This window comes from Leuresthes tenuis, unplaced genomic scaffold (assembly GCF_036924035.1).
Source record: "Leuresthes tenuis unplaced genomic scaffold, fLeuTen1.0.hap1 SCAF_3, whole genome shotgun sequence".
NCBI classification, from domain to species: domain Eukaryota; kingdom Metazoa; phylum Chordata; class Actinopteri; order Atheriniformes; family Atherinopsidae; genus Leuresthes; species Leuresthes tenuis.
The window spans coordinates 28,864,436-28,880,740 of record NW_027325357.1 but is presented as its reverse complement, the minus strand read 5'-3'; the positions used below and the strand labels follow the sequence as shown (position 1 = coordinate 28,880,740).

Genomic DNA, 16,305 nt, shown 5'->3' with positions numbered 1-16,305 from the left:
ATTTGAATAGCGACATGGCACCTCAGTTTCACTTTCTTTTCACTTCCTCTGAGAAGCTGTGGTCATTTTCTCCGTGTCTGAGTAAATAAACAGCACAGTTGCTTCTGTGAGAGCTCTGCTCAGGAACAAAGTTCAGGAACAAAGCATAGGAGTTATTTTGTCTCGTGGTCAAGAAAGACTCAGAGCAAACCTTTGCAACTTCAAATCAGAAATAGTTGTGATGTTATGTAAAATGCAAATAGAAAAAACTTCTTTACTTTGACTTTTATTTCTTTGCAGACATGATGAATCCAGGATATGTACTCTTCAACTTAATTTAACTTGTTATCATGTATCTATTTTTGCATTTCAGATCTGCAGTTACCGGTAGTAAATCTTTCTCTATCACAGAAGTGAAAAGTGACCTTTACTCAGGGCACTGATACGACCCCATACCCATCACAGAGCCTGGCTTTTGGACTTGCTGCTGATAACAGTCTAGATGGTCCTTTTTGTCTTTGGTTTGAAGCACTTGAGATAAATTTCTTGCATCTGGAATATTTTTTGGTCTGATTTTTAGTTTTCACTGTGTGACTTAAAGTGAAACTTTACTGAAGGAATAGAATATTAAATATCAGGGGTTCACACCATCTGCAATGAAATAAAAGGGTGAGATCCTTTTTGTTTTTATTTGCATTTTCCATAACTTTTCTGGGATAGTCTTGTATATCAACATTTGTAATTTAATGCAACGTATTTGTAGTTTATATTCACAAAGAGTTATCTCTGCAGCCCACTCTGATAAAAATTGTGGCTTCCTGTAACTGGCTTCCTGTGACTGACCGAAGTTCATAGCGAAGTCAAATCCTGCTCCCTTACTTAAAGGCTGGAACATTGAGCTGCGGTGGCCGGGGTCCTTCTGGAGCTGCACCTCTCTGAGAGAAAACACTGAAGCAGCTGAAACAATGATGGCAGAGAAGAGGATTAAAGAGGACTGAAATGCAGCACGAGTGTGTATAACTATGGTATGGAAACCACATAACATGTTCTTAAACATAAGAATTTTATTGTGTTCCCTGTATTTTGTAAGCAGAAATTTTGTTTGATTCCATTTCTTTTACAGTTGGTAGTGACAAATTGCATCAATAGTTGATGGTTCCTTTACCAGCCCCTCTATGAGACTTTATGATTAAATCGGTGACACATAGAAAATGACTTTGGGGAATCTAACTAAGTTTTGATGGCACTAAATAAGGACAGATCGGTTATCAGTTTGTATGATCTAAAACCAAAGACTCACCCACTACCCTATATTTTCAGGTAGAGCTTAAACTTTTTATCTGCAGTGCGTTAGATCCTATGCAGGATATCTGCTATATGCTAATCTACTCTTTTTATTCCAACATTACATGGGGTAATGTCTCTCTGGCATACAGAAGAAATGGTATGTAAGAAGATTTATATTGTTGAAACTGAAACTGAAAGACTGGAGAGCAGAATATTTCAGAAATCATGTGAGACAATTGAACTGTGTCTGTGCAGACAATATAAATACATAGAAAATAGAAAATGTAAATTCTAACTAAAGCATAAAATCATAATGAAGCTTTTTGACTGAAATTCATAAACCTACGCTATTTTGATCCAGCAAATGTGGCCCACTGACAGGTCTGCTACAGACATTTTCCACAGCTGACACTTTGACATTTCACGGCATAAAATGCAATTAATGAGATGTAATTTAATAACAGTAATAATGGAATGATGTCGCACAGGCAAAGCTGAAAGTGGAACAGGCCCTCATTAACTAATGGAGTTAGTTACAGAGGGATTTTCACCAGAGACAAAAGTCAAAATGTTTGCCAATACTTTTGCCCTTGTTAAGACTGGAGGTATTTCTCACAAACTTATAGGAATTAGAAAAATAATTAGCCAAACATGAGCTTAGAAAACATCTCTGTTGTCATAGTAAGTGTTTGTGTGCTGGCAGTGTGTAGTTTTAGTGACAAATCTACAGTTTAAGTGTAGTCTCCTGTTCACTGCCGAAGATGTTAAAATCTACAAAGCTTTATTGCACCTGAAGTGATCTGATAGTGTGTGTGTTTTCAGATCTTACTGTCTGCCAAATTATGTATATTGTCCCCCAGACTCAGGAAGTAGGGGTGTCGTAGCGCGTCTTCAGAGGAGATTCTGCCCCTGGTGTCATACTGCAATCATAATAAAGACAGCTGATGAAAGCATCTGTGAAACAGTTCAGTTCCAGCTGCGTGTGGCTCATCATGCTTTTGTGTCATACCAGCAGCAAAGCAGTCAGCAGATCAATCCCCTCTGTGTCCAACCTGATGGCGACAAAGCAAAAGTTCAGACTGTTAGAAGTTATAATTGGTCATGTGTTTTGTTTTGTGCTTTTTTTAACCAACAAATGATAAATACAAACAACTTAATAGTGCATCTAGTTGTATCAGGTCAAAATGTTAGTTTGTATTTGATTTAATTATTCATTAAAAAATGTATTTTTCCTAATTTATATTGCCATAGTATAACTGAATTGTTATATAAAAAAAAAGCATGATTTAATTCATTTTATTTTTCTCTCTCGGACATCTCTGTCACGTATTTGCAATTGTTCTGCTTGTTGTTTTTCTTCAGCCACAAATATTATTCAGCTTTACCGGGGAACATGGTTGATGAGAGCTTGAGGTCTGTATTGAAGAAAGAGATAGGACCGAAACTCCTCATTACTGCTAACACCAGGCCATGTCTCTTCTGTTGGAGTGCCTGCAAGATAAAGAAAGGTTTCATAGTCTCATGCCATAGGACACTGCTATTTACAGCAGCATAAGAACAGCGTGTGGACCATTTAGATATCCTGGTTTCCTACATTCATAGGTCATAAAATGTGATCTGATCTTTGTTGAGAACATAATCATAGACACTGTCAGGGGACACTAATAACACAAAGACACATCATTTCATGTGTCTTTAATAAACACACCTGTAATGTATTTAAAAGTGCCAATGGAAACTCTAATTGGTGAAACCTCCTTTGGCAGTAATAACTTCAATAAGTGCTTTGAGTAGCTGTAAATCAGACCCACACAATACCCTGGAGTAATTGTGGAAAATTCCTCCATGATGCATATGGACTTGTTCTCTTGCTTCACCCCTCCTATACTTAGCGTTAGCTCGTGGACAGCCACCTTAACATTATCAGGTTAGCGCTGATAAACTTAAGAATTCATTTTCACCTCTAAGAAGGCAAGCTGGCCAGACCAAAAGGCAGAAAGCTCAAACCAGCGGCAATGGTTTCTTTAAAGAGGACATGTTATGCTCTTTTTTAAGATGAACATGTTTTGGGGGGCTTGGGCAAACCCCACTCTTTCAAGGGGTGTGCCTCTTTTCGGTCATTGTCACAGCTTTTAGCTACTATTATAAATCTGAACTCAAACCATCAAAGCATGATATATGAGATGAGAGAGCATACAGAACCTATCCTGAGAACTCACATTAGCACACACAGCAAACTAAAGTCACACACACCAAATTGATAGAAAAAATATTTCACTGCAATTCTTATCCCAAAAATGAACTGTCATTCTGCCAGTAACATGTAACGGCACACCGCAAAGTATGCAGGTTGGCCGTATAACACAATGTACACAATAACTTTCCTAACACCCAAAGAACCAGAAATTAATTTATGTCCCCCTTAAGACTTTAGCTGTCATTGTGGGATGAAGATCATTCCTCAAGGCACATTTCTCATTATACATTTACAATGTTGTAATTTTATTTTTTATTTATTTATTTTTTCCCTTGTCCTGTTCAGCATTATGGCAGCAGAATTGTAGTCTGAATACCTTTGATGCCAAACAGATTTGCTTTGCCAAGGGATGTTTTATAAATATAAAGCTCCCCTTGATGCCCATTTATTTATTTCTGTTTACAATATATGACAAGTAATAGAACTGAACTGGACCGGGGGACAAGGAAAGAAGAAGAGGAAAGAAGAGGAAACAGAACAAAAATAGAAACAAAAACCAGACAACCAGCTGCTACACCTGTAAAAAACAAAACAGACAACAATCCATGGCCTCTGAGGGGAATCCAGCCTTAGAGCCACCAGGAGCACCTGAAAGCAGACAAGCAGAGAAAAAACAAACACACAAACAAACAAAAACAAGCACAAGAAGCGGCAATCGCATACAACACAGCTGTGGATATAGATGACCTGAGACGACATGATAATACATCAACTGCTTAGTGACCATGCTACTGGGCTAATGAATGTGTGTGTGTGTGTGTGAGAACATGCAACACCCATGGCACAGGACCTATATGATAACTGTGCTTAGTTATGAGTGTATAAGTGTACAGAGCCACAATCCACAGCCCCCCCCCAGCAATCAGAAGCAGGCAGAGAGGGCCACAAGACCCAGGCCACCAGCAGCCCCCACGGAGCACAGAACCCAGGAAGCCCACCGCAGGGACAACCACGCATCCACCCAGAAGACTGCAGAGGAAGCCCCCGGACAGAGCCCCCATAAGCATATGGCAGAGGCCCTCCGAGAGCCAGGGGCAACAGCCCACCGACCCCGCCAGGCCCCAACCGCCCAGACACGGGCCATGCACTGGACCCGGGCCCCAGGAGCCCGAGCGCCCCCAAACCCCCCGGCAGAGGCCCCACCCAATACCCAGGAGGGCCAAGCACCCCAGACAGCCACACAGTGGGTCAGCGCCTGCCCCAGCGCCCCTGGCCAAGTGCCCTGGGAGTCAAGACGTGCCCACAGGTGGGTGAAGTCGCGAGCAGCGGGGAGAGGCAACGCCGCCCCCCCATCGGGAGAAGCACAGGCAGGCCAGGCGACATCAAGTCCCAGATCCAGGCCCAATCATTACCACACACACTTTCACGTCCCATACATCCACACGTCCTCCCTCCCTCGACTCCACTGGGGTGTAGTGCAGCGGGCACACCAGGGGGCCAGCAGCCCCCCAGCCACCACAGACCCCGAACCAGCAGAACAATTAATTAATCCTCTTGGCCCCTCCCGCCCCGAACAGCAACCAGGAAGCAGGGGTGTGGGAAGAAGACCCCTCCCCTCACCCTTCTGGCTCTTCAATATTTTCTAATAGTGAGCGATTAAAATTGAGGGGCAGCCAAACTTGTAGAACTGGGAGCGCAGCCCTCTGGGCAGCCTACATACCCAAAGAGCCCCGCCCACCAGATGCCACTCAGTGTAACCACCCCCCAAGACCTAATGTGTGTGTGTGAGTGTGTTTGATAAGTAGTAATGTCTAAGGTGTAATTAAAACAGGGGCGGGGAACTGCAGAGTGCAACCAAAGGGGACCACCTACGTGGCCCCATCCACTACACCCCACCGAACACACACGCCCCCAAAACCCTTCATGTGTGAGTGTGTGCTGTGTACAGGAGCCAGAAGGGAGAGGGGTATGGGGATATACACCGGGGGAGCTACTGTACCCCCAGAAGGTACCCATCCCGCCCCACCCCAGTTTCCAGTTCATGAGAATAGTTTTCTTTGCGATACATAACACTGTGAGAACCATGTGTGCTGAGTTCATTTCCATGTTGATGTTGTCTAAGTCACCCAGTATGCACAGTGTGGGGCATGCAGGGATGCTACACTTTAGCCATGTTGATAGGTCCGCACAGACTTCAAGCCAGAACTTCTGGACAGGCGCACAAAACCACAAAGCGTGTGCATAATCATCAGGTGTGTTATCTGTGCAATGTGAGCAGATGTTTGAGTGTGTTAGACCCATCCTGAACATCCTTTGTCCTGTATAGTGTGTTCTATGAAGGATTTTGTATTGTATGAGCTGTAAATTAGAATTCTGAGTCATTCTGAAGGTGTTCAAACATATTTGTGGCCAGAAGCTATGACTAGAACTGATGGATAAATCTGCCTCCCATTTTGAGGATGGAAGAGACATTGTGTCATCTATTTTAGACAATAATTTATATATTTTTGATAGTAGTTTTGGGGTGCAGATGCTTAGAAATTCTGCTACCCTAGTCGGGAGTTGTAAGTCTGGTTGGTGGAGGATATATTTCTTTGTTATTATAGACTTAAGTTGTTGATATTCTAGCTGCCTATCTCGTGTTGTGATATGAGCTCATCAAATTAAATAAAATTTCCATTTTGGATTATATGTTCCAGATGTTTGATTCCTTTGATCTTCCACAGAGTAAAGTTTAGCATTTTTTTGTTTTGCAGTATGTCAGGATTGTTCCAGATGGGTGTAATTTACATGGGACAATTGAAGACTTTGTTATTTTAAGAAATTCCCACCAGGCTGTCAGAGAGGTGCTGATGTTAATGCTTTTGAAACATTTGTGATTTTTTACGTTTTGACTAATAAGTGGCAGGTCAGAGATTTCCAGATTATCACACAATGCTTGTTCTATATTTATCCATGGTTCATCTATTGGGCTAGGTTTAAACCATTTTGATATATACTGTAACCTATTGGCTAAGGAATAGTGCTGAAAATGAGGTAAATCTAATCCACCACAGTCCTTGGTCTTCTGTAGGGTTTTTAAACTAATACGTGGTGGTTTGTTTTTCCACAGAAATTTGGAGATGCATGAATCTAGTGACTTAAACCAAGTAGCAGATGGTTTTATGGGGATCATTGAGAACAAATAATTAACTTTTGGTAGTATCATCATTTTAATGGTTGTAACTTTCCCCATAAGTGATATAGGTAAGGACTTCCAACGAGAGAGATCGTCCTCTACGGTCTTTAATAATTGCACATAATTTAGCTTTGTTAGCTCTGAGAGCCTGGAGGAAATGTTTATGCCTAAATATCTGATATTTCCTGATTGTAAAGTGATCGCAGGTATATTCTGGACCCTACAGTTAATGGGCAGAACTGTGGTCTTAGACCAATTGATAGAGTAGTCAGAAAGTGCTGAGAATTTATTTATGAGTGTGATCGTGTGAGTGAGAGACGTCTGTGAGTTCTGAAGGAAAAGTAATACAGCATCAGCATAAAGACTTATTTTATGCTCAATATTTTGGGGTTGGATGCCTTTAATATTTCTATCTTGTCTGATAGCAGCTGCTAAAGGTTCGATGAAAATAGCAAAAAGTGAGGGAGAAAGTGGGCAACCCTGTCTTGTACCTCTCTGCAGACTGAAGCTTGGAGAGGTTTGATCATTTGTCCTGACAGACGTATTTGGGGAGCTATATAATATCCTTATCCAGTTGATGAAGTGTGACCCAAACCCAAATTTGTTTAATGCTGTGAATAAAAATTTCCAGTTCACTCGATCAAATGCTTTTTCTGCATCTAGAAAGACTATTGTGGTTTCCAGGTTGTTGATGGTAGAATAGTCTATGAGATTAATTAGCCTGCGAGTGTTAGTGGATGAGTGTCTACCCTTTATAAAACCTGTCTGGTCAGGATGTATTATAAGTGGAGTTATTTTTTCCATTCTTTTGGCAAGGGCTTTACAAATTATTTTGAGGTCTGCATTTATTAGAGATATTGGGCGGTAGCTGGATGGATTTTCCTGGTTTCTGTAGCAGGATAATGTTAGCAGAGTTCATGTGTGGGGATAATCTGCCATTCTGCTTAACTTGTAATACCATTTTGTGAAATACAGGTGCCAAAACAGTCCAAAATTCTTTGTAGAACTCTGCTGGAAAACCATCTGGTCCCGGGGTTTTGTTACTAGGCATATGTTGAAGGGCTTCATGGAGTTCTCCTATTGAAAGAGGTGAATCCAGAGCCATTGCCTGTTCGGTTTGTAATTTTGGAAGGTTGATATTACTAAGAAACTGATCTATGTTACTGTCTGATGGATCATTTTGTGATGAATATAAGGTTTTATAGAAGTCCCTAAAAGCATTGTTGATTACATCGGGGTCATGGGTGACATTTCCTTTTGAGTCTTTAACAGAAGTGATTGTTGTTTTCTCTTTGTTTCTCTTTAGTTGGTTAGCTAGGAACCTTCCAGATTAATTGCCGTGCTCAAAGTTCTCCAAGCGAAGTCTTTGTATCAGAAACTGTGTTTGTTTATCAATAATTTTGTTTAATTCAAGTTTAGCTTTTCTTAATTCATTCAGTGTGTGTTCCTCTTTGGAGGTACTGTAGACAATTTCTAATGATTTAATCCTGAGTTCTAAATCTGATATCCTTGAACTTTCCCTCTTTTTCTTATTTGATGATAAAGAGATTATTTTGCCTCTCATAACTGCTTTTCCGGCTTCCCAAAGAGTACAAGCTGACATTCCTGGCAGGTCATTATTTTCTAAATATACAGACCATTCCCTTTTGAAATAATTAATAAAATCAGGGTCTTTTAGTAATGATGTATTAAATCTCCAATTCCTAGCTGGTGGTGTAACTCTGTTATTCTTCAGTGTAATAGAAACTGGAGCGTGATCACTGATAGTGATGGGGTGGATTTTGGTGTCTGAAATATCCCTCATCAAGGAACTGCTAACTAAGAAATAATCTATTCTTGAATATGAGTGGTGTACCGGTGAGAAGAAGGTGTATTCTCTAAGAGTGGGGTGGTGGGAGCGCCAAGCATCACAAAGACCAAAATCTTTCATATACTGTTTAACAATATTTGTGGACTGCCAGTTCCGCTGACTTCCTGAAGTACTGAGTCTGTCTACTCCTGAGTCTAATACCATGTTAAAGTCCCCTCCTATGATGAGTGTGTTATCTGAGTGATCAGAGAGTGAAGTGAAAAAGGAGTGAAAAAATGAGGGGTCATCCACATTTGGACCATATATATTTGCAATGCATAAAATCATATTTTGAATAGATAAATTAACTATTAGAAATCTACCTTCTGGATCTATAACTGTGTTGTTTACGGTGAAATTTACTCTTCTATTTATCAGAATGGCTACACCTCTTTGTCTGGAGTTGTAACAGGCTGAGTACACATGACAATGTTGTAATTATATGGGAACATATTATATTGCTTTTTACCAATGAGCCTAAAGATCAGATGTAGCTCCTCCTTCACGGTGGCACCAGGAAACATTGGGCGCCCTGTTGCCATCTCAAACAGGATACAGCCCACACCCCTAAAAGAAGAGGGACGGGATGAAAACAGAGAAGAAACAAACAACAAGCAGTTCTCAAGAATTTCAACTTGGGGTGAATTAAAAAACACAAACACTTTAAAGGGTGCTGATCATAAGTGCATATGTAAGTGGGCACAGTATAGCCTTTTGTTCCATTTGGGGTGGCCTGTTGAAGAGGCACCCTGTGGTCTGATGAGGGGGATATGTAGTTAGGTGAGCTCATAAAAGGCGTTTGCATTGCGAGAGAGCCAAGTTTAATCCTCTGTGGTTTACCAAAGCTGCGGGGGTGTTCTTACCTCAGCAAACAGCTAACGTGCAAAAATGCATACAGAAGGTGACTTCCCATGAATTATGCATCTGTCTATGATTCTAATTTTTGATAAAACCTAGTTTATTGAAATAATAATGATGAATTTTGACAAGCTATTCTCCTGTTACTAACAGAAAGGAGCCTATGTCTCTGGTACTGTCTACTGTGATTACCAGAACTGATGACATTATGTAATGACGACTAATTAGTCTGTAGTACAGTTATATCTTAAGATGAACAGACAGAATAAGTGCTCTTTTCCGAAGTCAAGTCAAGTCAAGTCAAATTTATTTGTATGGCACATTTCATGTACTAAACAATTCAAAGTGCTTTGCATAAAATAAAAGCATTGCAGCGGGGAGTGGAAGAAGCATTAAAAATATGTAAAAGATTATAAAGAGAAATAAATAAAATAATTAAAAATGAATTAAAATTATTAAAAACAAGCAACAGTCTAGATAAATCAAACCATATTACCATACAGATTTCATGCATAGACACATGAGAAAATAAATGTTTTTAACCTGGATTTAAAAATGTCTACATTTCGTGACAGTTTAATCTCCACTAGCAGTTTGTTTCACTTGTTTGCAGCATAACAGCTAAATGCTGCTTCTCCATGTTTAGTCTAGACTCTGGACTGGACTATCTGACCTGAGTCCTTGGATCTAAGAGCTCTGCTAGGTTTATATTCTCTGAACATATCACAGATGTATTTTGGGCCTAAACAATTCTGGAATTTGTAAACCATCAGTAGGCTTTTAAAATCTTTTCTGTGACTGATTGGAAGCCAGTGTAAAGACTTTAAAACTGGTGTGATGTGTTCATATCTCTTAGTCCTGGTTAAAACTTTACCAGCAGCGTTCTGGATGAGCTGCAGATTTTTACTGCTCTTTTTGGGAAGTAAAAAGACCATTACAGTAATCGTGTCTACTGGAGATGAATGCATGGATGAGTTTTTCCTTGTCTTTTTGGGAGAGAAAAACCTTAATTCTGTTGATGTTTCTGAGTTGGTAAAAAGCTGCCTTGGTGACAGCTTTGATGTGGCTGCTGAAAGTCAGATCTGAGTCTATCTAACGCTCCAAAGTCACGAACTCGGTCAGTTATTGTAAGGGCCCAAGTCTCAAGATATTTACCAACGCTGACCCTCTTCTCTTTGCTACCAAACAGAATTATCTCAGTTTTGTCTTCATTTATTTGTAGAAAATTCTCTTTCATCCAGGAGTTTATTTCCTCCAGACACTGACACAGTACATATGCTGGGCTGCAGTCGTCTGGTGACAGAGACACATAAAGTTGTGTATCGTCTTCATAACCGTGATAATTGATATTACATTTCTGCAATATCTGACCCAAAGGAAGCATATACAAGCTAAACAGAAGAGGTCCAAGAATTGACCCCTGGTCCACAAGTCATGGCCACTCGCTCAGATTCATAGCTGCCAATTATAACAAAATAACTTTGGCCTTCTAAGTAGGACCTGAACCAGTTAAGGACCACCTCAGAAAGTCCAACCCGGTTTTCCAGCTTGTGCAACAGGATTCTGTGATCTACAGCAGTGTTTCTGATCTACAGTATCAAACGCAGTGCTGAGATCCAACAGAACCAGGACTGAAACATAACCAGAATCAGTATTCAACCTAATGTCGTTTAACACTTTGACCAGAGCTGTTTCAGTGCTGTGATGATGTCAGAAGCCTGATTGAAAGCTATCAAGACTTGTACTGTCATTCAGAAAGTCGTTCAGCTGGTTAAATACAACTTTCTCAATAATCTTGGATATAAAAGAGAGGTTAGAGACAGGTCTGTAGTTGTTCATCATGGAGGCGTCTGGAGTTCTCTTCTTGAGGAGTGGCTTAATGGCAGCTGTCTTTAGTGACTTGGGAAAAATGCCTGATGCCAGTGAGCTGTTAACTATTTGTAGGATATCACTTTCTACTGTGGTAAGAACAGTTTTTAAAAAGTCAGATGGTATTATGTCCAGAGTGCAAGTTGTTGATTTCAGATGACGAACTGTTTCCTCCAGGATTTTTAAATCAACAATATTAAATTGTGACATAACGTCAGAGTTATTTCTAGGTTTTAGACACAGATTAGTTTTCTTGTTGGTCTGTGTGGCGTGAATGTTTTGCCTAATTATTTTGATTTTTTTGGCTAAAAAAGTTGGCAAATTCGTTGCATTTCTCAGTGGAGAGGAGGTCTGGGTTTAACTGTTTAGGAGGATTTGTGAGTTTTTCAACCATAGCACAGCTCATTGTTATAACTACGCAGGCTTTGTTTGTACAGCTCATGGTGAATCTGAAGCTTTGTTTTCCTCCACTTACGTTCAGTTTTCCTGCATTCTCTTTTATGGTTTTTGACCGTTGTGGTGTTTCTCCATGGTGCTTTGTATTTGCTCAAGGTGCTCTTGATTCTTATTGGTGCAACAGCTTCCATTACATTTAAAATTTTCAAGTTGAAATTATCCAGCAATCCATCAACCGTCTGTGCGCTTATTGTTGATAACATAGCTATGGCCTCCCTAAACTGAGCACTTGTTTTCCCATTAATGTACCTCTTCTTAACTGAGAAAATGGTTGTTTGAACATTCTGAGTGATCAATAAATAAAATAAAATACAAAAATAGTCAGACAAGGCCAAATCAATAACCACAACAGAAGAAAAATCAACACCTTTAGAAATGACCAGGCCCAGAGTGTGACCTCGATGGCGGGTCGGTTCTGTTTCATGTTGCCACAAACCAAACATGTCCAGCACAGAAGAAAATTTTTTGGCAATATCATCCGTCATATTATCTATGTGAATGTTAAAATCCCCGGTCAAGATAAAATGGTTTAAATCAGTCGAGATAACAGACAACAATTCAGAAAATTCGTCAATAAAACTTGCACAGTGTCCTGGAGATCTGTAAATGATTAAGAACAGAATTTTAGGAACACCTTTAGAATAAAACTAAGATATTCAAAAGAAGTGAAATCACCGAATGAGATCTCTTTACGCTGGAATGTATCTTTAAATAAGGCAGCTTCTCCCCCACCTTTCCTGCTATTTCAGCATTTATCCATAAAACTAAAATTTGGGGCTGCTGTTTCATTAAGAACAGTAGCACTTGTGCTCTCTGTTAACCACGTTTATGTCAGAAAAAGAAAATCTAAATTGTGTGAAATTATGAAGTCATTAACTAACAGTGACGTATTGGACAGAGATCTAATATTAAGTAAAGCTAGCTTTGTGGAGTTTGCACTGGTCTCTGTTGTATACTAAGTTGTACATGGTATCGTTAACAGATTTGATAGATTCACCCAGCAAGTTGAGCGTTTTCGATTCCTACTTTTACTAACTAACACAGGAATCCTACTGGGTCCCAGCTTGTTCTCAGAACAGCTGTCAGTGGTAGGACTGCGGTAGCAGAGACTGGACTCTCTAACTGGATTCTCAGGAACAAAACCAGGTGTATATCCTCTTAAAAGAACGGACTTAATCATTACTAAAATACTTTTATAGCAATATAATAAAGCTGTCATGGTCTGTGGCTTTTGGCTTCAGACTATCTGGGCTTTTTTTGATTTGTGTTTTAGATATTTAATTTCTTACTCAACTTTCTGTTTTATTTAGAAATTGGGTTTCCTTGTGAACCTTTGTTTGGCTTCCTGCTCTTTTTTCACACCAAGTTTAAGTTTGATCATTGTACCAAATCTGTGTTTCATTCATCTTTGCTTCCTTCAGTATATTTACCTTTGTTTCCGATGTTCATAGCAAAATCCTTGTTATAGTCAGTCTTTCTGTTCCTGCTGATGTTCTGTCAACATCAGCTCCTGGCTTGTCTCTCCTGCCAGTTCTGCATTATCAGTAGGATTTTTGTTTGTGATATAATTTGGCATGTTTCTGGATATCCTGCTTGGGAGACCTTTTGTTTGCTTCCTTTAAGCAAGACATATTATGCCCTTTTTTCAGAAGCTGAAACATTTTTCTTATGTCTTAAGAACATGTCTGACATACTCACTCTAGCACACACAAGTTTATTTTAATGATGACTTTGCATCTGATTCTGTGGCAAATGAAAAAATCTAAATTTCCAACTTATGACTGGTAAAAGGAATTAAAAAAAACACCTGTGAGAAGTTAGATTTCCTTGTCAGGATATAAAACATTAGACAAAGAGCTGGTGAAGCATTATTAGTGCATTGCTTTCTATTGACTGCTGGCGAGAATTTGCTGATTATATTAAAGTGAAAAGCAAGACTAAAAGAGTTTCAACGTCCCACTTCCAAGTTTCTGTAAATGCAGCATGATTTGAAGTTGAAGTATTGTGGCAATAAACATCAGGAGATAGAATAATTCTACTCTAAAAAAATCCTCTGCAAATCTGAGCCACTCACTAAATCAGATATTTGGAGTGTTTCATTTGGCAATAACTACAGACACAAATATTTTCTCTAAAGCACAGAAATATTTATTGGTTTCATATGTAATCTTTAATAAACTGTTAGTTCATTTATACGTGCTTTAGTGAGTTTGCTTTTGGGTCCACTGCTTCTGAAAGTGACTAAATATACTTTTGCATCTGATGTTATACGCTCATTGGTTAGAGCCTGCATATCCCAGAGGTAGTTGAGATTGTTTTAACAGTTAATATTTTGGGCATGAAGTTGATTAATCCACATTCATTCATTCTTTTTATATACCCACTTATTCCAGCTGTCATTAGGCGAGAGGTAGACCCTGCACAGGTCGCCAGTCCTTCACAGGGCCACACAGAGACAAACGAGACAAACGACCAAGCACGCTTACACTCACTCCTAGGGACAATTTAGAATCACCAATTAACCTAACATGCATGTTTTTGGAAAATGGGAAGAAGCCGGAGTACCCGGAGAGAACACATGCATACCGAACCCTCTTGCTGTGAGGCGACGGTACTAACCGCCACAATCCAATTTCAGTTCCAATTTCTTTTCACAAAACTTTTTTGTCAACTGATGCTAATGACTTCCCTCTCTTGCCCTCTAATTTGCAGATTTTTGCATTAAAGTGTTACAACTATATTTATAAATATTTCTGAAAATCCATTCTTTACATCATTCATTCCTTTATATTATTAAATTGAAATTTTTCTTATCTAATTCAAAATATTTGTTTAACTCTGGAGCTTCAACCTGTTCTTGCTTTTTAGATACTACATATTAGATACTACAATCACAGCAATATCATGTAATAGAACTGTATGGAAAAGGGCAGATGTTATAGCTGTAAGTGGAATTAAAAGAGCAGGCTTCCTCTTCAGATATCGAAAGTGTTTTGTGTTACTCACCACATGTCAATGGGCGTGGAGTACTCTGTGGAGCCCAGCAGCACATCAGGTGGCCGATACCAAAGGGTTACCACCTCATTGGAATAGGTCTTGGTGGGAACGGACTTGGCCCGTGCCAGACCTGGACAGCAAAGGGTTTAACTAAATGGATTTTTAAGTTTGTATTAGCAAATCTTGGCATCTTTGAACTAATATCTCTACACTGCGTTCTCATGAAATTTTTACACAGATGAAAAAGGGTGAGATGGTTCCTCTATCATCTCATTAGTTGTGTTCAGCTGAAGCTATTAAAAATCTTGAGAAATGATGTTGGGTTTATTTCACTCCTTCTAGTACAAAACTAAGAGAAGGGCCATGGTTGCTAGGATACAGGAAGTAAGATTGCAAAAGTAATTTGAAAAGAAAACCTCAGAGTGGCAATAAAATAAAACTGGCAAGTGTTAGTGTCAGGAAACATAATTTTATTGCCAAGTGTTTGAGCCTTAAAACCAAAGTTGTATGTGGATGCCTGTAGATAATGTGGAGGTGTTCCATCCTTCCTACCAAAATCAGCTAGTTTGAGCTCGCCCTTGTCATTGATGAGGAGGTTCTGAGGCTTCAGGTCTCTGTGGAGGATTTTTCTTTTGTGACAGTAGGACAGGCCACGCAGCAGCTGAAACATGAAGATCTGCAGGGGCAAATATGATAATGAGGAAAAAGAAAGCAAAAAGGCTATATACATGATCATAAAGGAATAATTATTTTAAAACTAGTGTGAGTGCATTTGTCAAACCTCCTCAACAAATCATAAAATATATCTAAATCAATCTAAATAGATAAAAAACACAATGTTTATGCATTTTGCAGACGCTTTTATCCAAAGCGACTTAGAAATGAGGATGTAACATTACAGCTAACATCAAAGCTAAAAATAAGCTACGAAGAAATAAACCACTAGTCGGACATTGTCAGAGGTGACAAGGGTGACAGTGCAGAGGTCAGCATAAGATTAACACAATCACCAACACCACTCTGTGTTACTGTTATTTGAAACTAATCTAATTTAACATTATTACTCACTAAGTATACCAATTTTCAGCTACCAGTTGGAGTAACATTTTTATTGTGTGTTTTTGTTTCAATATGCTCTTTAGAACTTTGAAATGAGATTACACCAACCCATGAGAACCTCCTGGGACTTTGGGGACCAGGCTGAGGTCCCCACGGGTAATTACTGCTGTTTGAAGGTTTAAGAATTGAACTGGCTCACCTTGACGTTATGCATGCTCATGAGATTTCCACAGTTGTCCAAATAATGTTTAAGGTCACTGTCCTGCAAGAGAGATCAGCCACAGTGTTCCCCCTACAGCTATTAATCTTCCTTTAATGTAATTGACCTTTAGTAACTGTACAAATCCATAACTGGTGATGTACTCACCAGATACTCGAACACCAGAGTGAGGCAGCGGTCCGTGTGGATGATGTCGTGCAGTGTAACAATATTGGCGTGTTTGAGGTTCTTCAGTAGAGACACTGATTGGAAAGAGAAGGGAGACGTGATGCATTCTGTTTTTTCTCAGGCGCCTCGAGCAACACAACAACAATTATCTTATTGTATCTCACCTTGGACTTCAGGTTCAACACAAG

At 39.5% G+C, this 16,305-nt stretch overlaps 1 protein-coding gene across 1 annotated transcript in view; it reads right to left on the bottom strand.

Annotated features, from left to right (window-relative positions):
* The window catches only part of cdk18 (cyclin dependent kinase 18), a 69,681-nt gene that overhangs the window by 6,209 nt on the left and 47,167 nt on the right, over nt 1-16,305 (bottom strand). Inside the window, exons 8-16 of the mRNA XM_072382916.1 lie at nt 16,097-16,191; nt 15,929-15,991; nt 15,223-15,346; nt 14,680-14,800; nt 8,960-9,057; nt 2,652-2,757; nt 2,276-2,318; nt 2,096-2,186; nt 859-936 (exon numbers count right to left, since the gene is read on the bottom strand). Of these exons, the coding sequence (XP_072239017.1) occupies nt 859-936; nt 2,096-2,186; nt 2,276-2,318; nt 2,652-2,757; nt 8,960-9,057; nt 14,680-14,800; nt 15,223-15,346; nt 15,929-15,991; nt 16,097-16,191 (819 nt within the window). The remainder of the gene's footprint in view (nt 1-858; nt 937-2,095; nt 2,187-2,275; nt 2,319-2,651; nt 2,758-8,959; nt 9,058-14,679; nt 14,801-15,222; nt 15,347-15,928; nt 15,992-16,096; nt 16,192-16,305) is intronic.